Source organism: Ischnura elegans, chromosome 4 (genome assembly GCF_921293095.1).
Source record: "Ischnura elegans chromosome 4, ioIscEleg1.1, whole genome shotgun sequence".
Classification (NCBI taxonomy): Eukaryota; Metazoa; Arthropoda; class Insecta; order Odonata; family Coenagrionidae; genus Ischnura; species Ischnura elegans.
Window position 1 is genome coordinate 23,670,521 of NC_060249.1, and position 24,152 is coordinate 23,694,672.

Below are 24,152 nucleotides of genomic sequence, written 5' to 3' on the forward strand. Positions count from 1 at the left end.
TGTTTCCAGAGGCTGAGTTTCCAGAGGCAGGGTTTTCAGAGGCAGGGTTTTCAGAGACAGGATTTTTCAGAGACAGGATTTTCCAGAGACAGGATTTTCCAGAGACAGGATTTTGCGACACAGGATTTTGCGCGAAAATCCTTAGCGCGAAAAACCTTAGCGCGAAAAATCCTTAGCGGGAAAAGTTCTGCGGATAAGTTCGGAGGAAGTTCGAGGAAGTTCGAGGAATTTCTGGGGGGGGGGGTACCAGAAATTTTTTTGGGGGGGGGGGACACTAAAAAATGCCACATCCTCTGTGGGAAAATGACCACAAAAATTGCTTGAACTTGGGGACCAAGACACGTCCACCAAGAACTGATTAATGCCTAGAAAACTTATCGAGGCATCACAGGTCCACTGGTTTTCACTGGATGAACCCCCACTGTTTAACCCCCATGAATTTCACAACAACCATCATTCAGTGGTTAGAATTGAACTGAATATAAAAAGTTTATTGATTGAGACAATAGTTTTCAAGAAATATCACTCAAAAAATAGTTTTGACAAGAACATACATTTTTATCACTCTGTAAATAATAACCTCAGGAGTGATGTTTGGAATTCAACAGAATTCTTAAGTGAGTAACATGACATAATTACAAGAGTGAGACAATAAATATTGCTGAATTGATATAGAGTAGATTATTTAGTATTACATAGCAAGAAAATAAAATTAATAATCAATATGTCATAATGTGATGCTTGTTTCGGAGTACAGTGAATCAAAATTACAAATAATTATCATCAGCGACTAGAAGGAACTGGGAAGATTTTTATTGGTATAACACCAGGATATCTTTACCAAACTCAAATGTTCCTTCTCTCATCAGAGATATTTTGTGGTTTTTTTTTTAAACCAAGTAAAGCAATACAATAACCAACCACTTAGTAAATGGGCAAGATTGGGTTGGTAAAGCAGTTGGGTTCATGAGAACCCTGGGTTGTCCCATTAGTTGGGTTCAACCACCTTATCAAAAAACAACGATTCACAAAAATGGGTTTTAACTTCTACCCAAAATTCATATTGCAACCCAAGAGAAAGTTAGGGTCGACCAACAAAATATATACCCCATATTATATAATCAATAAGTACAAGTTTATTCAAAAATACGGTTATTCACTAAATAATTATTAGTTATCAAAATACCAGCAAAAATATTCAGCATAATATGTGTCTCACTTAATTAATATACATTGGCATTAGTATTTCTCCCTTTAAACCCTCCATGTTTGTAAATATTATCAGTCCATAATTAATTATCAATAAAGAATCCTCCAAAATTCAACAAGATTTACATAAATGACAATAGATTGCACTAATTTCCTCGATTTTCCAATAATTATTAATATTTACAAGGCATATGGTATTCATGTCAGCTATTGAACAAGTACTGACTAAATTTAATCAAGATGTGTATATATATCTCTCAGTATTAATTAAACAAGTCAAAAAAGAATCATAGGCGATGCTAACAAAATGAGAACTGCATATTGCATCAACAAAAGAAATCACTCTAAATTTCACTCTTCAATTAACAATAGAAATAAGAGCTACATGCTGGTTGCGACAAGATGAAAGTTCATACTTGTCGGGCGATGAAGGTCGCAACTCAACGCCAAAGCCACACTAAAACACAGTAGGCAGTCTTAAGATCAGCTGATCAATTCAATCACTCAGCCATCGATAGAATATCGAACACTGCGAAATCACGACACTTATCACTGTCAAGAATTGTGAGAATGTCCATAAAGTCTTGGTGGAGGAAAGGTGACACAAAACACAATTGAATCTTAATAACTGGGGCCACCTCCACAGCTTATCTGGAAACGAGCCATCTCGGGGATTTCCCCCCAAGTTATTCTCCCGTCCTCTCCCTCCAAGCACCCATAATTCCTCCACCTTACCCCATCTCACAATCACAGTAGACCAACACTAAATTACATGAGTGAATTAAGCAGATGAGAATAAGCAAGTACAATACAATATTTCAGAACAATTTCAATTACAAGCATAGAAATAGACTTATTATTCATTATTCAAAACAATATTATTAGGAATCAAGAGAAATTCAACACCGAAATCAAGCATCAAATAGTATTTGAGAAAGCAAACATTAGCATTCATTGAGAAAAATAAAAAAAAATTAAAAAAAAATCAATGATATTTCTCTCCTTTTAATTACTGGAATTAGCAATGCCACCATGATATGCCTTTAAATGAGAAACATGACAAATTTTCTCTTTCCCAGGAGAAACTTCCAGAATAACTGTTACAGGAGAGAGATACTTTTTAAGGACGAAAGGTCCATTCCACAGAGGTTCCAGTTTTGCCATTTTCTGTTCACCTTTAGAACTGACAGGATGGTTTTTGCAGAGAATAAGATCCCCCACACAGAAAGTGATTTGGGAGTGAGATTTATTATAGGATTCTTTATACCTGTTTCTGGCCTTTTTTAAATTAGCAATAACATGATTCAGACATGCTTGTCTGTCATTATCGCTGAGATCATTCTCGAATAAAGATTTTGGAATGTCCCACTGATTAATTAAAGGATGCTTAAGTTCTCGGCCGAAAATTATTTTGGCAGGAGAATATCCACTGCTCTCATGAGAGGCAGTGTTCAGGGCAAAATTTAAGTCAGCCAGCATAGTGTCCCACATATGGTGAGCATTATTGCACAAAATAGCAAGTGCAGATTTTAGATTTCTATGCAATCTCTCTACCTGATTAGAACAGGGATAGTATGGAGAAACAAAAATTTGCCTAACCCCCAGTTGCAAACACATCTCCTTAATGGCATGAGATTTGAAAACTTGTGCATTATCAGAAACCAAATATTTTGGAAAACCGAATTTTGGAAACACTCTTTGAGTGAGTATTGAAACAACCGAACCGGCCGTAGCCTTGCGAACTGGCTCAAGAAAACAAAACTTAGAAAATCCATCAATAAGAGAAAGTACATATTGGTGTCCACCTTTAGTCAGAGGTAAAGGACCCACAAAGTCAATATAAAGTCTTTCCCAAACATCAGAAGGATTGTGCGACGATAGCATGCCAGGAGATGGAGCATTTCTGGGTTTACAAGTTTGACACAGATGGCATTTTCTGACCATGTCATAAACCTCTTTTTTCATGTCCTTCCACCAAAAGTGTCTGCTAATCTTATCATAAGTTTTAGCCATGCCCAAGTGAGCAGACATACTAGAGCAGTGAAAATATTGAAAAATCATAGGCCTCAAGACCGTAGGCAAAACAGCTCTTCCTCGCTTAATTTTAGAATTTCCATAACATAATAGCTGTCCCTTCAGAAAATAGTTTTTGTCGTTCAAGGAATTATTATTAATCTGATTGAAAATATCCTTTAGAACGAGATCAGTTTCTTGGTGTTTTCGAATGTCGACAAATGACAAAGGCAATTTATGTAACACACAAGAATAAGGAACAGCTGACTCCTTATGAGTGTTTGATTCCACATCTAAATGACTATTTGTAGATGAGGATGGCTCAATGCGAGAAAGACAATCTGCGACAGAATTAGATGATCCTCGAACATGATGCACAGTGAATTTATAAGAGGATAATTTAAGAACCATCCTCCCTAATTTGCCCAACTGCTTAGGATGAGAGAAAAGCCATGTCAAGGCACCATTATCAGTGTACAAGTGAAATGGTTTTACTTGTAAGTAAACACTGAATTTTTGAATTCCAAAATGAATTGCGTGACACTCCAATTCATAAGAAGAAAATTTACGTTCATGTTCCAAGAGTGCCTTACTAGCGAAAGCCACAGGGACAAAATCACCATTTACTTTGTGATTCAGAACGGCACCAACCGCCAAATTACTGGCATCGACAAATAAATGAAATTCCTCGTCAAATCGAGGGAAAGATAATACTGGTGGATTGGTGAGAGCTTTCTACAACTGGCAGAAAACCTCATTTTCAACGGCTGTCCATTGAAAAGGAACATTTTTACGTTTCAAGCGATTCAGTGGCATAGAAATTTCAGAATACCTTGGAATAAACTTGCAGTAAAACCCACAAAGTCCAATGAATCTGGCCACTTCCTTCACATTTCTGGGAACTGGGAATTGTTCAATTGGTCTCACTCTCTCAGGATCAACTTGCAAGGTTCCATTTGTGATGAGATGGCCCAGAAAAGTGAGTGAATCCACACCAAGCTTAACCTTGTCCTCGCACACCGTCAAGCCGGCACTGCGTAGTTTGTTGAGGACAGCATTAACATGAGATACATGGTCTTCAGCAGACTTGGAATAGATACACAAGTCATCAATATATGGGTAGACACATGAATATTTCAAATCGCCCAATACTTCATTAATGAGACGAGTGAATATTTGAGGAGAATTTACAAAACCAAATGGCAATCTATTATACTGGTACACTCCGAACGGCGTCACAAAAGCAGTTAATTTCTTAGAATTCTCAGATAATGGTATTTGATGAAAGGCAGAATTGAGATCAAGAACAGTAAAATATTTTGCATCAGCAAGATATTGGAATGCATGTTCAACAGAAGGTGTAGGATAACCGTCTGATTTAACAACTTTGTTCAACTTACGGTAATCAACCACTAATCTTTCAGATCCATCCTTTTTAGGCACTAGAAAAGCTGGCGAACACCAGTTTGAATTGGAAACCTCAATCACTTTCTTATCAAGTAAAGATTGGATGTGCTTCTTCATTAAATTTGCCTTTGGAGGTGACAATGAATAAGGATGGGATCGAATCGGAGTAGAATCTAGCAGTTCAATTTCGTAGGTCATAACAGATGTGACCCCCAATTCTTGAGAAATCACATCAGGATACTTTGACAATAAACCCTTCAACTTATCACACAACGTAATTTCAGTGGACGACAGAACATGTGATTCGGACGAGTTACTAACTGGCGCCGATTTAAACGCTTCGCAATTGTCCGTAAAAGAAAAAAGAGAATTCGGGGCAATTTCAAAACTGACGTTCGCCGGACGAATAATCATCTTTGAATTACAAATGAAATCCACACCCAGTAACACGGGAAACGGGATTTTAGCTAGATAAAACACGTGGTTCCAAGAAAACTTGCCTATTTGAACCTTGAGTGAGACAGAGGAATTAATATGAAAAGGCTGCCCCGACACCGTGATTAAATCGACGTCAACATTTTGACGAATAATTTTTCTCCGGCAACATTTCAGAGAAGCAAAGAAATCTTCATCACACAGTGAAACTGAACACCCAGTGTCAATTAGAGCCTGGCATGGCATAGAATGAAGATTAATAGATAATATTGGCAATCGAGTCGAACACTTGTCACGGACACTCATCAAACTCACGGCAGGCTGAGTAAATCGTCGTCTTTTGCGACACTCGTTCACTTTGTGGCCAGGTTTATGACAGTAAGAACAATTAATAGGAAAAGAAACTTCCCTAGGCGCACTGGAAGAGGCAACAGAAGACGGATTCCTAGAGATACGATGGAAAGTGTTGGAATATTCAGCACAGTCCATCAAATGTTTAGAAGCCTGCGTGATAACAGAGTCCAATTCTACAAATGTGTTAGGCTGATTTGAGAACATAATTGCAGATTTTGTTAAAGGATTTAACCCTTGAATAATGAGTCGCACAATAGAAGACTCGGAATACTGCAAACCCAGCACCTGAGTGGCATTACGCACAGAACACACGAAATCGTGGGGCGTTTCGCGAGGGAACTGAAATCTCTTAACTTTCGTAGTGATCAAACGATCAAACTCTCTGTCACTAACAATTCTAGCCCAAACTTTTTCTGTGATTTGAGACCATGCGAGATTCAAGTTTAACATAGACAACCAAAAATGACGAGCGCTGGCAGGTAGTTTAGATACTACAAGGTACAATAACGTTGACAGAGGAACCAAAGACAAAGAAACGATTTCATTAACTTTTAACATAAAATTAAACCAATTCTCACTGTTTGACACTTCAAATGGCGGAAAATCACTGAGTAATTGTTTGACAATTACTAACCCTTCAGAAACTGGCAATGTCTGAGAAGCAGACATTTCGTGAGAGACGTGAACATCACTACTTTCCTCGTGCGTTGGGCGAGGTGGAACCACTTCTAAAGAAGATTCCCGTTCATTATTAGAAACTTCACTTCCTACGGACACATTAGCCGTACCCCTAGCCTTACGATCCTCGCCCGTGGTTAAATAAGTTTTATTGTACGGGTTGTCAGTACCTCCAGGCATTTTGAAAAGTGAAGTGACGACAACGAGAAAAAGAGAGAGTGAGAACGAGAAATAAAACTATCTCTCATTATTAGAAGAGTCCAATAGAGATAAAGGGATGCGAGAATAACTAGCTGCTATCCAAACTATCAAGAAGATTACGAAAAAATGTCAAATGGCATATGACCACGAGGAAAAATGTCGAGAGCACTAGTCACGTAATCCCACACGAACCAAAAAGCACTTAATGGAACATAAAATAACTCACTTTTAAGAGGAGAAACAACCAGAAACTGCAAAAAGTGGAGAAATAGTGGAGAATTGTCACCATTGTCCAGCACTCGGAGACCTCGACTAAGGACAGGAAATCGAACCACGCTCTGCTACCAAAATGTGACGTTACGTCGTAAAATCTGGTTGATTTTTCACGTAAGTCCAGACAAGGGAAATACTCCAACCGTCGGTCACATGCTGGATCAGGGAAAAGACTCCACAAACAAGAAAAACAGCTCACAAGAAAAAGGTAGCCAAAAATAATTTACGAGTTATTACCGTACGATATCTATTCAAAGTAGAGTATTCAAAAAATCAGAAGTATTACAGAAAACAATGATAGTAAATTCATGATCCCAAAGGAAACATTACCAGCAGAAAATTGCTCTAAAAATCTCATGGCTCACAAGACATGTGACTCCCAGCAGGACACGACCAGAAAGAGCTTGCCTATGCAAGGCGAGACAGCATTTGAGGGGAGGGCTTCTTCCAGGGAGTGGAGGGGTAGCCAGGCGAATTCAACAACCGCCCACTGATGCGTCACTGCCCCTGCAGAAACGGCCGCTCCACAAAACACCATTCCCTGGTTTTGAGACAACAGCCAGCACCCAGAATTTTCCCCTCAACTTCTGGGTTGGAGACATCAGAGGAATCGTTCATTGGAACACATGGAGGGGAAGGAGATACTGGGGTGAGGTGTTGGAGGGAGAGAGAGTTTGTGATAGGACAATGGTAAAACTTCTCACTCCAAGTGCAATACTAAGGCCTTAGCACCGATTTCCCCTTGCTTGCCAAGGAGAAGTATTTCTCCGCAGTAGTCCTATATAAGTCTTGCATTGCAGGTAGGCTGGTTCGGGGCTGGTTCGGAGGCTGTTTCGGAGGCTGTTTCAGAGGCTGTTTCCAGAGGCTGAGTTTCCAGAGGCAGGGTTTTCAGAGGCAGGGTTTTCAGAGACAGGATTTTTCAGAGACAGGATTTTCCAGAGACAGGATTTTCCAGAGACAGGATTTTGCGACACAGGATTTTGCGCGAAAATCCTTTGCGCGAAAAACCTTAGCGCGAAAAATCCTTAGCGGGAAAAGTTCTGCGGATAAGTTCGGAGGAAGTTCGAGGAAGTTCGAGGAATTTCTGGGGGGGGGGTACCAGAAATTTTTGGGGGGGGGGGGACACTAAAAAATGCCACAATTTCCCACAATTTTCTCACATGTTTCGTATCCTGGGGAAGTTTTCTTACGCTTACCAGTTCTGAAGCATCCTGCTACGACAGATTCGGTTGCCTAGCACTATCTAATCTATCTGGATTGCGTGCACCGTGGCTGGTAGAATTTCGGGATATCTTCCGAGGAAATAATTGCTTGAGAGGTTGCAATTCCAACTCGTATCCCCTTTCAGCCACGTCACGCTATCCTCCGAAAACGCACGTCATCACTGTTGCTTGAGATCTGATCTCGTTTTCCGAGATCACAATTGTTGATTCCTCACGGCTAAAGAGAAGAATATAGAGAATTTAAACGCATGGAAGAAATACTCAGATATATGTCATTTCCTTTCAGGGTATTTCCTTAAATTATACAACGCGTTTGATGAATAAATAACTGTGATAAAAAAGCAAAAAAAAAATGTTTCGAAACTCCCTGAGAAAATCATCATTTCTACAAGATTTTTTAATGAAACAAGCATAATTTTGTCTCGGGTTGGTTTTCAAGCTAGATGGAAATTAAATAGTAACTTGAATCTTTAAAGCACATGTATTACCTGTTGTATGATTCACACACTTAAACTTGTATACAAAAGTCTAAAAGCAAAAATGCACATGGAAACTCAGAGAAATAAACATTGAAATTGCATACACATATATATACTAAAATATAAATGAAAATGAGCACTAATAAGCCCGCTTATTTGCACTGACTTCCTTTGCTTAGTTATCACTGATGTCTTCGTAAATTACTTTGCGATCTTTCGAGGTAGTCATTGCTAGTAAAGATATAAATACGAATCGAAGGAATGTACGCTTGCCTACTTTTTCGACAAAACCAGCTATTTTCCTAACGCTAGGCGAATTAGGCAATAAGGAAGCAATTCCTATTCATTATAACTCAACTATCTTTTTATTAAGAGTCCACTAGACTGTTAAGAGTTCCTGATAAGAGAGATAACAAATCTAAATAAATGAGAGATATAATCACCGGAGGTATGAGCATCAAAACCTTAGCTTTAACTGCGATTAAAGTACTTCCGTAACCAAAAATCTCATATGTATGTTATCATTTTACAGTTTTTCATCTGGGGCTACTTAGCAATTAATAGAATAAGCGCTATAAAGCACTGCATAAAACTAGAAACTTTATGCGGAATTACGTTCATCGGCACAAAGTTATATACACAATGGATAAAATTCGTAGTTAAAAAGTATTTGTCTCAACCGGGATTCAAACCCGGATCTTCCTATTACCGGTAACGTATGCAATCGGTTACACCACCAAACCATCTTCTTTTAAAGTGAATCTCAGGCATCATTTGCCGAACAAGGTGTTGCCATCTCAAGTCCGCGCAGTGGTATAAGATATGGAGGTCTTGCTACTGAGTCACTGTCGAAGAAATAAATGCTACTTAGTCGCTATTCCGCGACGGGTACCAAATGTATAGGTATACCACACCATTGCATGATAAAAGTAACTTTCTTCGCAGTCAAGTGCATAGTATCCATTGCAATCCAAATATTTTGTCAAGGCGGATTTCATCCTTGGTGCATATAGTCTATAAAATATTTTTATAGATGAATCATTAACGTACGACGAAAACAAGAGTGGGAATATATGAGAGTACGTTTATTCCTCATCTCCCAATCCTAAGATTCCTCCTTCATTATTTCTGGACTAAAGCCACTATATCGCCGCTTCATCACTACTTCCCTTTTTACGCTCGTGAGAGTCTCGAGGAAACAGTTATTTCTTCGATTCGAACCCCATTTTCTTATTTTTTCTTTCCGATAATGGTTAAGCGAGTGTTTTTTTTATATTCCCTTTGGAAAGGAGGAGGTGGACTCTTTCCTTTCAAGAGCCCTACGCCGAAATTTCTCTCCCTCTCTTCCGTACTCTTAAGGGAGATGAATCACCATAGGATTCTGGGGATAAGATTTACTGATCGATGAACATCTACGTCACACCTGATACCGACAGAAAACTCAACTTCTTCTGTTTCGATTCCACGGGATAACGTCGTATGTGGCTATGAAAAATTATGTTGAGATAGCTCAAGTTGTGAATTCAGCATCCATTACCTATTAATATCCTTACTTACTTCACGCGATAAGTCCCTGTGGACGGCGTGATCCCAAAACCAAGGCTCCTCACCCTTCTCTTCTTCTGATCACTACCCTACAATCATCCTCGGCTTCCATTCGTTGCAGATCTTCCATTATGTTATCCATCCATCTCTTCTTCGGTCTGCCTGTTGGTATCCTTCCCTCTGGAACCATATCATTAGCTAAGTTAAGATATCGTCCGTTAATTTACCGTTCCAATAGTTCTACTTTATCTCCTGGTTTTTTAATAATGCCACAATCGTATTGTCCTCATAAGAATTGTACATACCTGATTGTATTGTTTTATTTATTCTCCGGTATCGCCTTGAACTGGACAATACATTTTCCCTAGCTCCCGCATCTCAAGGATTAATATTTTTTTCAAGACTTGTTTTCTACTATCCAACCTTTGGAAACCATAAAGAGGTACAGGGAGAATGAGTTACTTATACAGCCTTCTTTTACGCAATCTAGACACATTTTAGTACCTTATAATACCGTTCAGATCATTCGATGGCATATTTGCAGCTTGGATTCTTGATTTTATTTTTTCTACTTCATTTGAGGCTCGCCTTTGTTACTAACATTCCAAGGTACCACCCAAAGGGGCCACCCATGCATAAGTCTGATACAGTGCGTAAGGCATTTAGAATGGGGCATGTTTGTACATACGTTAAGTTCACGCACTGGCCATTGCTAAAAAAACCGTGAGTAATGGCACGACAAAAGTAAAGCTATTTGAATCAGTGTCTTTTTGGGCCTATTTAAACCCTTTCCAACGCCATACTCATAAGCATATTAGCTTGAGGAAAAGTTTTACATTATTCAGCAAACAAATCGGTAATTTTCTTTGACTTATTGAAGTTAAGAAAAAATTTATAGCTACGAATATAATGAGAGAATCTTTGTTGAGAATTTATTTGAAAGAGAAAATTATTATTTATTACTTTGTGTTACAAAACCAACTTATCCATTAATAATCACCATGCTAGTTTGAGTTGGGGAGCATATATGGCAATTGGAAAAATTTTTATAGGGCTTCGCCAAAATAATCATATAAGGAAAGTTAATACTGAACTTTTTCATGCACGTAAGCCTGGAGTGGTAAACGTGGCCCAAGTGCTGAGTAAACTTGCCCCAGACTGTCCTACGTATGTAACTCAATATGTTCCTTTCCCATCCTCCCTTCCACCTGTCTTTCCACGACTGTTGTCATCAGGCTACCATAATTTTGCCAAATAAGTACTCCCGTCTTCTCCTTACGGTTTTTAGAAGCCTTCTCATTTCTCCTACTCTTAGCCCTTTCTTATTACTTACGCGGTCGATCCATTTAATCGTCATCATTCTTAGACCTTGGCTATTTTACAGGCTCTGAGTTTTCCACTTTAGGCTAGCAATAGGACTCGTAGCATCCCTCTTGGAAGATATGCTTGTCCCACTAGAGCACATAACACTGCGAATGCTACTCCAAACCTCCATTCCAGAATTGTTGACCAAAGCAAAGGGATTACCACGTCCCTAAGTGCACCATTCCCCTGATCAACATGAGGTCCATTCCATCCTTAACGAGACCCAAAGCACGGATATTGAGACATTATTTGGCGATATCAACACATCACGGAAGTTATATGTCCATTATAATCACCTTAAAATATTTCAAGTAATTTAAATAAGAAAGTCAAATTATCATTAAAATATACAAAGTATAAAAAATTAGCATATTTCCAAAATTTTTAATTAATATGAAGTCAATATTATTCAAACCATGCATTGTGAGGACTCAGACAAAACTTACATTGAATAGACGTCAGAATATTTAAAAGATAGTATAAAACCAACATAAATTGCCAATTAAATTTGGTAAACGGAATCCCTATTTCTGCTAATGATAGTTCCGTCTGACATAACTTTGGTTTCAGGCCAGCCGAGGTAAAGTTAAACTTGTTAATAAAATGATTAAAATAATGCAGCATCCAAGCTCTTGCAATACAGAATCTGGCAAACTAAATATATTGGAGTGATTATAGCTTATTTTGATAAATAATTACTAAAGGTTTTTTTGCATCATTGTTTACATGAAAATTCTGCCACGATTTGAAAGTATGAGAACAAAGTCTTTTTATTTAAATGCTGCAATATTTTTATTTTAATATTATTGCTTTAATTAAGAAACTAAATTTCCACTCTTAATTATAAAACATTTTATACTATATAATGGCTGCCAGGGGAACTCAAATTATTAATGACTATCCTAAAACATCAGACTTAAAAATTACGGTAAAACTTAAGCAAACGTAAACTTCAGTAGCCATGATTATGTCATGCTAAGTACTTGCACGCTTACAATAGCAAGTACAAACACTCCGAGGGACCAAGACTTATGTGTTTACCATCGAAAAAATTACCTACCTAGTAGAGTCAATGTTTTCTACATGTTCACTTTCCATACGGATACTTTCAATGATACTCTACTTTAAATCCCGAAGAATAAACATTGTCCTTTTTTCACAAAAGCTAACGAGCACTCTATGGGTGATATTAATTTCCCCATAACAATTACATTTGAAATATTTCGGCTAATCGTAAATCCATAAAGATAAAATGGATATTATCATGACATCAAGTTGACTCATAGGTCTTTACATTATTAATATCATTTATACGACAGAACGGATGCTTATACTTAAGGTGTTGATAAAAATCAACTCAAAATGAAAAAAGAACCGGATTAATAAAGTGTAGATGATACCCAAAATTTTGAATTTTTATAGAGGAAGAATAGTTATAAGTATCCATTTTTTGAGCAACTGATAAGGTGCCAAAAAATATTATAACAAAATGCAAAAGAACTCTTAGAACAATCTATAAAAAATAATGCTTGAATATTCACATTCACTCCATGAAGTGACATCTATCTTTGGAATGGAAATTATAGCCTTGAGTGCTCAATGGTAAAAAAAATACGCTTTCTTTAAGAGGAAAAGCAAAACAAAACAGTGGTTTGGTCACAATGGAATCGTCGAAAAGAAAGGAAGTGAAAGGAATTCGTGCAATGGGAAGAAAAAATGGGAGGCCGTAAAAAATACGAGAGTACAAAAAATATGAGGAAAAGATTTGTGAGGTTGGAGATGAAGATATTAAGTCAGTAAGGCTACGCCCTTTGAAAATGGATAAAGAAAGCCACCCGAGGACAATTCAGATACAAATGCTACTGGTTGAAACATCAAATGGAGTAGAAGAAGAAATTGTCTTACGCATAAAGCAAAACATTAATGGATCAGAAGCATGAAAAAGGGAAAAGCGACCTCGGATAGAAAGAAGCATTGCAGTAGCTCTCATTCAACCCTTGATATAACGCACACCGCATGAGAAGTATAACTAAATGAAGCACGTGAACCCCATGTTTTATCATTTAATGCTCTTCCACCCGATGGAATTCACAAAATATCCTAAGTGACCCAACATTTCCGGCTATTACATTAAGACAGTGCATCAGTTAAGGTAAAACAACATTTTATGACTCCCAAGGCGAAGCATCTTTCATGTACATGAAGCTTCCTCGTATATTTTCGTGTATATCCCATGCATAATGGCCAAAAATAACCGCTGCGTTCCAAAAGATATTAAAATAAATATTTCGAATGTTAATAAGTGTGGACCTTGAGTTTATTTCTCCGAAGCTTGACTCTGAGTATAAATAAATCCTCTCATAGGCCATTACACAACAAGTTACACAGCTCATTACAACCTAGTGTTTTATATATTTTTCTTTTCCCCAAATCATACACATATTAATGTTTTAGTTGTCATGGCAACTATTCTAACTTAATTTGATAATGGATACTTAGTGGTAGTTTTATCGAAAGGCTACAAATGCAACGAAAAATTCCTGGTTAAGTAAAACAAACTACCCTTCAGTTATGTACCTAAGTATACTTTTTACTATTTTTTAAAAGTATACTTACTTTTACTTAAGTATAGGGTAATATGTAAGTTTTGAAGAACTAGATACTATTTCAATGGCTTTAAAACACATTAATTAAAAATTAAACATCAAAAATGAGGTCAAGAATCATAGTTGAAATGTTTTGTTGTTATAAAGTGAAAAATTCCAACCCTTTCGCTTTCTTGAAATACCCTTATTTTCGCTATCGCCCGTCAGAGAAGACATAAAGAAGGAGAGAGGGTTTGAGCGAGGGTCATTTGCCCCACGGCAGGGATGCTGGGAGAATAAGGCAGCCGGCGTCGGCCGCGACCTCCAAAACCTCCTTTCTCCTCCAGAACACTTCGAAGAGCAACTACTCCTTTGGGTCGTAATTTAAACCTTGAAATATTTCCTTCCCGCTTTCTCGTTTCTCTTGCCGCGCTAGTTTTAACGGCTTTGGGGGTGGGTTGAAAGCGCTCCGTGAAAGAAGGCTATTCCTCGTAATCACCGAGTCCCCCAACTCCAACTAGGTTTAAATAAGGTCGCAGTCCCCTTTCTCCATGGGTGTTACAGAAGGCAATCGCGACCAATTCCCTCCGACAATTTCCTCTGATTTTAAATATATTGTTTGCAAATAATAATATTTAGTATTTGTAAAAATTCAACAATACGTAAGTCGAAAATACATTTACAAAGGAATAGTAAAATCAGAAGAACTAAGCGTGATAGAGTGAAATTTTTCCATATTGAAAGAAACATTCATTTTTCCACGATTAAATACTTTGGAACAAATATGTTACAAAAACGGTAAAAGGTACAAAAAATATTCTTTTGTGTACATTGAAGATGATGTAGTAAGATCGAAATCTAACCATCGAGAGTAAAAGCTTATAACTGTGAAAATTTTCATGTATCTCTTTCAAATGTCTATTATTTAACAAAACGTAGATCAGCAAAGATCTCTAAAATTTACGGGTAGGTTATTGTGTACGAAAAACGTATTTGAATAGTTTATTGACCTGATATTTTAAAACATCTTTGAAAACTAAATTTACTAGTTTTCTACTTGAAATATTTCTTAAACAACCAACTAATATCAGTTAACACTGATTTAACCTGTTTTTAACCCTGCACCTTCAGCTCTTTCAGATAAAATGCTCCTCAAGAGACACAAAGATGAGACACATAAGGGTGAAAGATTAGAAAGAGTGAGCGACGAGAGGAATGAAGTAATTAGGAAGTTCAGACGCCTTTAAGTTTGAGAGTATATTAATTCACCTTGGGACGTCCAGAAGACATGTCATGGCAAATTAACGACCTCTCCATGATCGCATTAAAGCTCTAACAATGAAACTATATTCTCATTACAACGCATTTATCCTATTTGCACATTTCCACAACACATTTGTCCTATATTATAACCTAGGATTTTTAAACTAGCTGTAAGGTAACCATGTCTCTGAAGACGCAACATTTAGACGCATTTTTCTCCTTGATATATATTATAAAATTAGTTCACTGGGCATTGAATCGCATAAATAACATAAGACTACAATTACTTAAGAAACAAGCTGATTATTGTAAGTAATCTCGTCGAAAAAAGAGACGAAATTAAGAAAAATGTCATCAAAATTATTTTGACTAAAAATACTTCTAAATAACGTAAAAATTCTGGCACCAGCCATGTGCATGAGAAATGCTAAACTTGAAATCTCTAAAATGTTGTACTCGTCATCCTTGTCCTCACAATATTTACTTTTAAATAATTCCCGAGACAGTATTGATGAGAGAACACATATTTCAAATGAGAAATTTCAGGGAAGCTGTTGCTGTTTTCTTTTTCTCATAAATTATAGTTTTTACAATAGCATCTTTCTGATAAGGTATTCAAAATGCAGATCAATTACACATTACAGTGCTACCTGTGCTGCATGATACTTGGTGCGCACTCACCCGAGTCAAATTCCGGCATTATTGTTGCGGTAAATTGGAAGCACAGCTATTATTAGAGACGTTCTGTATGAAGATAAAAAAGAGTATCATTTCCACCCTCGTCAGGCCACACGTTGAAGAGACAGTGGGCATATGAGATAGGGCGCGGAAAGAGTCAATATTTGAACTTAATTAAATACAATAGATAGCTACGTGAATAGTCAAAAACTGCTACAAGTGTACCTAAAGCGTTACACTGATATATGTATTATTACGGAGGCTTCCGCGGTGAGTTGATTGGTGATGGTTTTCCGGGTTTACACCGCGTTTATTCATGTTTTTGCGGACGACAGTTTCGGGCGCGTTCCAGCGGATAGGTCCAAAAGACCCGAACCCGAAGACGGGAGCTGGAACGCGCCCGAAACTGTCGTCCGCAAAAACATGAATCAACGCTGTGTAAACCCGGAAAACCATCACCTGATATATGTATTAATTAGGCTGAAAGTCGCTAGATACTGAGTATATTTCTAGGCCCGACTGAAGTGATAATTTGAGAGAGATATTTTGCCGAACGGATAGGTATGGGAAATCTTTTTTCCCTCGAGCAATAAAGGACTTTAATAAATGCTAGACGAGACTTTGTCAGAGCTTTTCCTTTTTATTTGTATACGGCTGGTGTCCTAAAGCCCCCAGCCACACGCCTATTGAGGAAGCTTGCGGGGTATCTATGCGTGGTTGAAAATTCTCACCCCTCCTCAGTATCATCGAGGAATGCCACGCACTATGTAAATAAAGGTGCACATAATTCACTTGCGTCACCATATTTATATCCCCTCTCTAAACCCTCATAAATCCTATGCCAACCCTCTTCCTTTTATTCCACCTTACTTTACACCGCGTGCTTAACGGCTCAGGGTGATCCCCATTTAAATTCGTAGGTTAGCGACTTGAAATAAAAGGCCTAAGGATATGAGTGGGTATGGGGGTTTTGGCAAAAGAGGAAATGCGAAGGAGTGCACGCCATGTCTCCTCCATAAACCCCATAGTACCGATGAAAGGTCACACTATTTATCACCCCTCCTCTAAAATTCAACCTGAAACTCCTCCATTGTTTCAATTTTCTCCGCGCAAATCCTGAATGCGGAGAAAACGTTATTGACTGCATCTTTAAAAGTGAAGGTTGGGAGAATAATGAGAATGATATGAGCTGACAAGAATGAGGGACATAGAACTTAAATAATGAGGGAAGCGCTTTCAAATTTTACTCTCGCAATTGGTAGCGGGGACTACCTTGGCAATATTAGATCCTTGAAGGCATTTGACCTTCTTCTAATCATAAATCCTAAGGAATTAAAAGAAGAATGGCACTGCTATACTTCCTATTACAGCCGTAAACAGAAAAAATGAAGTTGAATGCATTTCAAAATTATTGTAACGTTTATCGAAGAGCGATTATAGAAAGCCAACTACTGGCTTACCATCAGAATTTTTCTTCTTCTTTGGAGAGAAAATTTATGTGGAGAGAACCAAGGCTTTCCCAAATTAGTCTCCGCCTGATTTGCTATTTATACTAAGTGCATTTCTAAATAACACAATCAAGAGCCATGAACGAAAATAATAAAGTGGGTGGCATTAATTCATTAATGCAGCTTGAAGTGACTTTGGAGAAAACAAATTAGCGGCTTATCATGGGAATTTTTCAACTTCCTTTGACAGATATTTTATGTGGTGAGCCAAGGATTTCCCAAAAGAGTCTCCTACTGACTATTTCATAACAAGTTCTCTCTAAATAATACAAATGCATCTCCAATTAGAGCATGTTATGCTCTAATTGGTGATGTATATAGTAATAGAAGTGAAAGCTGAATGGGGTAAAATAACGGCAGTGGTAATAAACCTGTTATTTTATTGGCAAAGAAAATGGAAGGGACATGGATGGGAGGAAGAGATGTGTGTAGCATAGTGGGTTGAGCGCTTGGCTATTGACCAAGAGACCCCAGGTTCGAATCCCGGGTGAAGTGAAAAATCTCGAAAAGCTAAAATAGGCCCAGGGAAAGGAACTGACCCCCCCCCCTCCTTCCGCCCTACCGCGATAATGTGAGGTTCACACAGCTGTAGCTTAATTAGACGTGAGGTTTAACCTCATCTATATAACTACTCCTCGGGTTAAATCACTGAGTGAGAGAGGAATTCTAGAATTCTTTAACAATATTCTAAAAATACCTATAACACTAAAATATGAATTAATTACTTCGATCGATTCGACAGTGATAGCGATTAAGGCAAGACAAAAATTGAAATTCAGCTGAATTTTAAACTGTCAAGTCCAGAAGAAGTATTCAAAATAGAGCAGCAATCAGTGTTTGTCGAAAACTTTCATTCTTAAAAATACAGCCCGCCGCTGCATTCTCTATTCCTCCATAATGGATATAAGTGCGCATTAAAATGCTGCCTTCCACGACACAAATTCTGCGCAGGACGGAGCTATTATTTTTTCGGAGAATAAGAGAAAACATTATGCATATATTGATCACATTTTTTAAATAGAATCTGCCTTTGATGTGGTAATAATCAACGTATCCCAGATCTGGAGACACTAATTACGGTTTTAAATTCCGCTTCAGTTAATTCAATTCCATTTTACCACAAAACAATCACCACCGAATTTAATTGATGATCACCAAATTGAATTTAGACAAATCGATTTCTACAATTGTTTGATTGGAATTAAATATACATTTTCATTAACGCTACCCGATCGCTTCACTTGTTTTTTTTGTGTTGTTTATTTCCTTTTACCTGAGGTGGAACGTACGAAATAGGCTATTGAATTTTAGATAATTTAACAATTGCATTAATGATAGGATGGCAATCACAGCTACGCAAATAATGCATGTCATTTCACTATGGCATCCTCAGTGGATTAATAAATGAACTTAATATGCAAAATGAGTCATGAGAAGGCCTGGACATGGGCATTTTTTTATAAATAAAAGGTGCTTTTTCATGCCTTTAGGAATTGTTGAGAAACGAAATGGTAACGAGAGTGACAAATTAAAATTTTTTACTAAAGAATACATCATTTTTCCGAAACATTCTTATTACGAATGAAAGAAATTTTTGATCAAATAATACTGAACTTTCACACTCTCACAAATGGTCCAGATATACTAGCACTATTTTACTATAAAATTGGGTACATTCAGTTCTTTAACAGGATTGAATTAAAAAATGTGTCCATAAATACTTCAACAGACAATTTAGAATTCGTACGTGCTCCATAAGAAGATGAATAGTTCAAATACACATCTGGAAAGGGAATGGAGTTGGTGCAGGAACTAATGTTTCCTCTAAATACTTGATCAGGCAAGTTTTAAGTACTCAATAAGGAGATGACTGGCTCAAAAATACATCTGCAATACAGAATGGAGCCGGTGCAGGAACTGATTGAGAAATACAACAGTGAAACCTTCTGTGTCAAAGGGGGCCGTCTCACGACAGAAACCAGCCCTCTAAGGCTAACTGTACGGCACTTCCCTAAATATATCCCACCTACAGAAAAGAGATTGTGCAACAAGACTATGCGCTGTGTGTTGATCAAGACGAGGCAATGAAAATAAAAAATTCCGGAAGGAGACAATAAAATTTTTGCCAAGATTATGGCGTTTGTCTCTGGACAGCCCCAAGTCTCACTGATAACCACACAAAGAAGGGCTATAAGAGATATTTTTCCATTTGAATAAGTTAAAAAATATTTTGTCTTGGCTCATTAAACATTTATGTATGAAAATATTTTTAATTGAAATATCTATAGGTATTATATGGAAAACGTTTGGAATTGCAACGGTAGCTTGACAGGTGTTTATTTTATTGAACATTCAATAAAAATATTTCCTTGAAAATAATTTATTGTTACCTAGCAGCATGCATGCAACGAATACTTTCACTATCTGACCTGTGTTTTTCAAAAATTATATCTTCATGAAAACTCGTCATTCAAAGAGTTAATAATAATATATCCATTTTTTGTCCCCCTTGATGATGACCCACTAATTGTTCCGGATAAATAAACGATGTGTGGAAAATTACTCACAATAACTTGTTATAATAGCATTAAATATTACTAAAAATATTACTAAATTAATTCTTGTATATACTACAAGTCTGAAATTCAATTAAATTCAAATCAATACCTATTTAACAAGTTCATGAACAGAGTTATGATTGCAAAAATCAAGTGCTCTGTCTGTTTAATTTTTTGTGTTTACTTTAAGACTAAACTTCAAATAATTTCATCAATTTTATTGGCATACATTAAAGCAACACATTTTAATTATAATTTTACTCATTTTTTCCAATTTTTCTTAGAATAAGACAAGTAAACTAAAGACGAGCATTATTTGTATTTGGAATCATAGTTTGTATACGCGCATAGACCTGGTTTTTGTGTCAAAAATGGTACATTCACCGTGACATTAGACGATCATACCAATTCAACTTCTTCAAAACCAAAGCGATCACATTGTGATAACCTCCTTGTAATTTTCATAGTTCATTAAGTAAAAGGTTTTGGAAATGATTTTTTTATAGCTACAGCCCTGCATACACTTACCATGCCAATTCACTAATGAAACCCTTTCCTACCTCTTGTTTTTTCCTTCTTCTCGGATGTTTGGGGGTGTTCGGCGATCAGAGCGCCAGTCGGCGGAGCCGGTGGTGAGCGGAGTGAAGTCATCCTACTTCGCCGGGGAGAAGGTCGCCGTCAACTGCACGTCTTCGCCCTCGCACCCGCCCGTGCAAATCGCCTGGCTCGTCAACGGACGCGAGGTAAGTCATCATAACTATCTCCCCCTTCTTCGTACGACGGAGCACGACGTTTGCTCTTAATAACCACTCCAGATTGCAGTCCATATCCGTACGCGTGCAGCCAAGATATTTCGCCCCCGAGTGGACATAAATCATTTCCTCAGATACGTTGGTAACTCAAACCTGAGGAGAGTATGAAAAAAAACGGTAAAAAAACGGTCAAACCATTGTAAAAACGGGTTGGGATGGGGGGTGACACCTGCAACCAATCACGGGGTTTAAATTATTATTTACTAGTTTGTTGAAAGTCTTTCAGCATCCGTCACGTACAAAATTTGAATGGATCAGATATTTCTTGATTAAAGCTCTCACAGCTCATGGTGATTAAAGAGAGACATACGGGTGTACGCCGCCTGATGCATCGGAAATTGCTCCGACGTTTCGTGACCAACCATTGTATTATGATCGTGTATGAAACCATTTCCTTGAAGAAGTGACCAGCAGTCGGTCATGAAACGTCGGGAAATTTTCGATACATCACGCGGCGTACAGTGTACACCCGTATGTCTCTCTTTAATCAAATCAGGTATTGTATCAGAGATTATTATGTATCAGAGACGTAAAGGGAGTGCTTTTAGGGCCATGTTAATGACCAATATATTTTCAAAATAATGAAAGTTTTCATGTTTCAACGATATTTAAGGTAGCTTATCAGAACCTCGGTTATCTCATGTAAATGCAAAAATACTCCTTGATTAAAGCGGATAAGAATATTCCTACGGTCACAAGGTTTCTGACGGCAATATTATGGTCTTCAATAACGTGAATTACGATGGAATTAGAAGAAAGGTAGAGAAAAATATCGTAATTTCTCTTTCGTCAAGATAAAATTCCCTCCATTGCACTGACAAAGAGGCAATCTCATCCTCGGTCACTTAAACTTAAGTGTTTGCTTTAGGTATTGGGGACTCTTTATATAGCATTACTGAAACCAAATTTAAGCAATATTTATTTGTTAGTTGACGCCATCTTGTCAAATTTAAACTTTTCGGAAGAAAATGAATGAGAACACTGACCCAAAGTTTCCTCAAATGAAAATGTATTGCAATCTTTCAACCAAAATTACTCACTTTCCATGGCAATTCCGTTTTTTATAGTAATTCGGTAATTAACTTTTTGTACGCAGTGTTCAAATCCAAAAAATCAGAATCAAGGTTTTCTTATTCCCTGAATATTTTCAAGTTGGATTCTCTAATTAAAAGTTGCTTAATACCAGTAATCTAAATAAGTAGAAAATCGCTAGTCCACTTTTGCAGAATTCAGTTGGAAAATATTTTTAATTTTCACATGCTTAAGTTTCAGGAATTCCACAGCGCTACAATGAAAATTAAAGAGAATAAAATGCTATCTGTTTTTATAGTTAATTAAAAGCTCTGACACCTGGTTCAAGCATTAGCAACACCGCATACAATAAATAAAAACCTAAAGGATGAAGAAACAGCAGTAAAAAACACAATTAGAATACCTTGTTGGGAATGCGGCACAAATTTTTCCGCATTTTTTACCAAATTGGATGAATTGTAATTGTAAGCCTTCATTCTTTTTTATTCATTCATAAATACCTATATAAAAGGGAAAATCTTAATGATACAAATTTTGGATATTTAAGCAAGGCTTGAATCATTGTGTAACTAACCTAAGAAAAGTTGTACAAAATGTATCCTCTTTGGTTTTTTTTGTAGCTAATTGCATAATTTACGTCCCATGACCAAAAAAGACATTTTGATAAGTGTCAGGCACTACTCCACACAGTTGTGAGAAAATCTCAATCTCGAACAACATGGTTGGATACAGTACATGAATAACCGGCACACGCTGAGCGCACCCTTTTCACTGATCGATCAATCATTAGCGATTTTATTGACTCCATTTCACCGCCCTTTTTTTATATTTCTAAATGAGTCCTCAATACGGAGAAGTGAGGATGTCCCCCAAGAAAATAGCGACCCTTAGCTGCTCACGACCCAGCGAATCGAATATCCAATACCCTCATTTCCTTCCTTCCCTGTTATCTTCTCTTCATGCGATGAGGTTCCGGTTTTTTTGCTCCATTCTTTCCCCCAACAATTGCACGTCTCTTCCACGGAATGGGAGGAAATTAAAACAACGTGGAGCCGAGACCAGGCCGAATGATAATGAGGACGACTCTCCAAATGGGAAACACATTCTCTCCTCCAGCGATTCGATTGGAAATCTTCGTGTCTCTGATCCACGAAAATCCAATTCCAAGCCTCATCTATTTTTGATTCCCAATAAGGAAGTAAACGGAAGCTATTCGAGGGTTTTTCAAACATTTTTTATGAGCGTGTTCCAAATGTAAATTGAGGAAGGTTATTTCTCCTGGCATAGTTTTCAACCTTTCCCACATTCAATCGATAACGATGGGAGAATACAAGCCTTATAAGATAATAGGTATTAATGTCCTCATACATTTGTAAGGTTGTATATGCCATTAAGGTTGCTCTTACGTCTACTTGGTTTAAAAAAAACAACTTTGAAACGAAATTAAATAGAACTCACCGCAGATAAATCACGTATAACCTTTATTATAATATTCTTTAGCATAATATTTGTTTTAACGATCCGTGAATACGCTAACGGTGACTAACTTTGTCGGCTACTAAGGAAATGGTATTCATGGATTCTATTAAGTGAGCTACTAAGAGCTACTAACTTAGTATGCTACTAGCCAGCTCGGCAGCCGATACTCGGTAACGATTTGTGTTCAACCCGTTATGCTTCTCTTGGCAACACTGCATTTGACTCCGTGGCGCGGAAACTTCATAAAACTTTCAAACAAAAGAAATTAATGCATCAAAATGCATCGAAGTTTCCACTTGGCAATGAATAAATCGATGTGAATCCATAGTAGATATATTTCAAGATAGTTGTACACAAACAAATTATATTATACCATTGAGAAAAGAGAGATTCATGCATACTGCCGATCATTTGTATGTTTGAGATGTATTTATTCTTGTACAAACGGCCGTGTATTCATTGCTGATATATATTGCATATTTTTTGCACTTTATGTATTTGTATTCATTGGTGCATTGGTGTATGCGTCATTAGTATGGAAAAATATAATTAGCAACGTCAGTATTATACACATTTATACTCAAATAGCAGGAAATACACCTCAACGTCGGAGTGGAACCGAAAAATCATTAAAATTTTACAATGCAAAAAGAATCGTAAAGAAAATAACGTAAATTTAAATGAATAAATGATACACATTTATTACGTTACAAGTACCTATGTGTGAAAAATAAGTAACATACTTTTGCAACTCCTAACATGCTATAGTTAACGAAACATAACAATCTGCCTCGCCACATTTAATTTTTTTCAAATATTGACAGCGTTGAAGTGCTGAAATATAGGGCAAATAGTTTGCTAGAGATTGTTTATACAAAAAGAAAGCATTATATTTAATAATACTTTCTTTTATATAAGAAATAATTAACCTAACTTGTTGTACTAACTTTACTACTGATTATATCCGAAGTAGCATTAAAATGCACACGACATTTCACTGTCCATTTAACGAGCTACCTTTATGACACTTCTAATCAGTATATTCCGAATAAATT

At 37.1% G+C, this 24,152-nt stretch overlaps 1 protein-coding gene across 1 annotated transcript in view; it reads left to right on the forward strand.

Annotated features, from left to right (window-relative positions):
• LOC124157144 overlaps positions 1-24,152 on the forward strand; it is a 210,984-nt gene that overhangs the window by 103,194 nt on the left and 83,638 nt on the right. Inside the window, exon 4 of the mRNA XM_046531643.1 lies at positions 20,384-20,517. Coding sequence (XP_046387599.1) covers positions 20,384-20,517 — 134 coding nt within the window. The remainder of the gene's footprint in view (positions 1-20,383; positions 20,518-24,152) is intronic.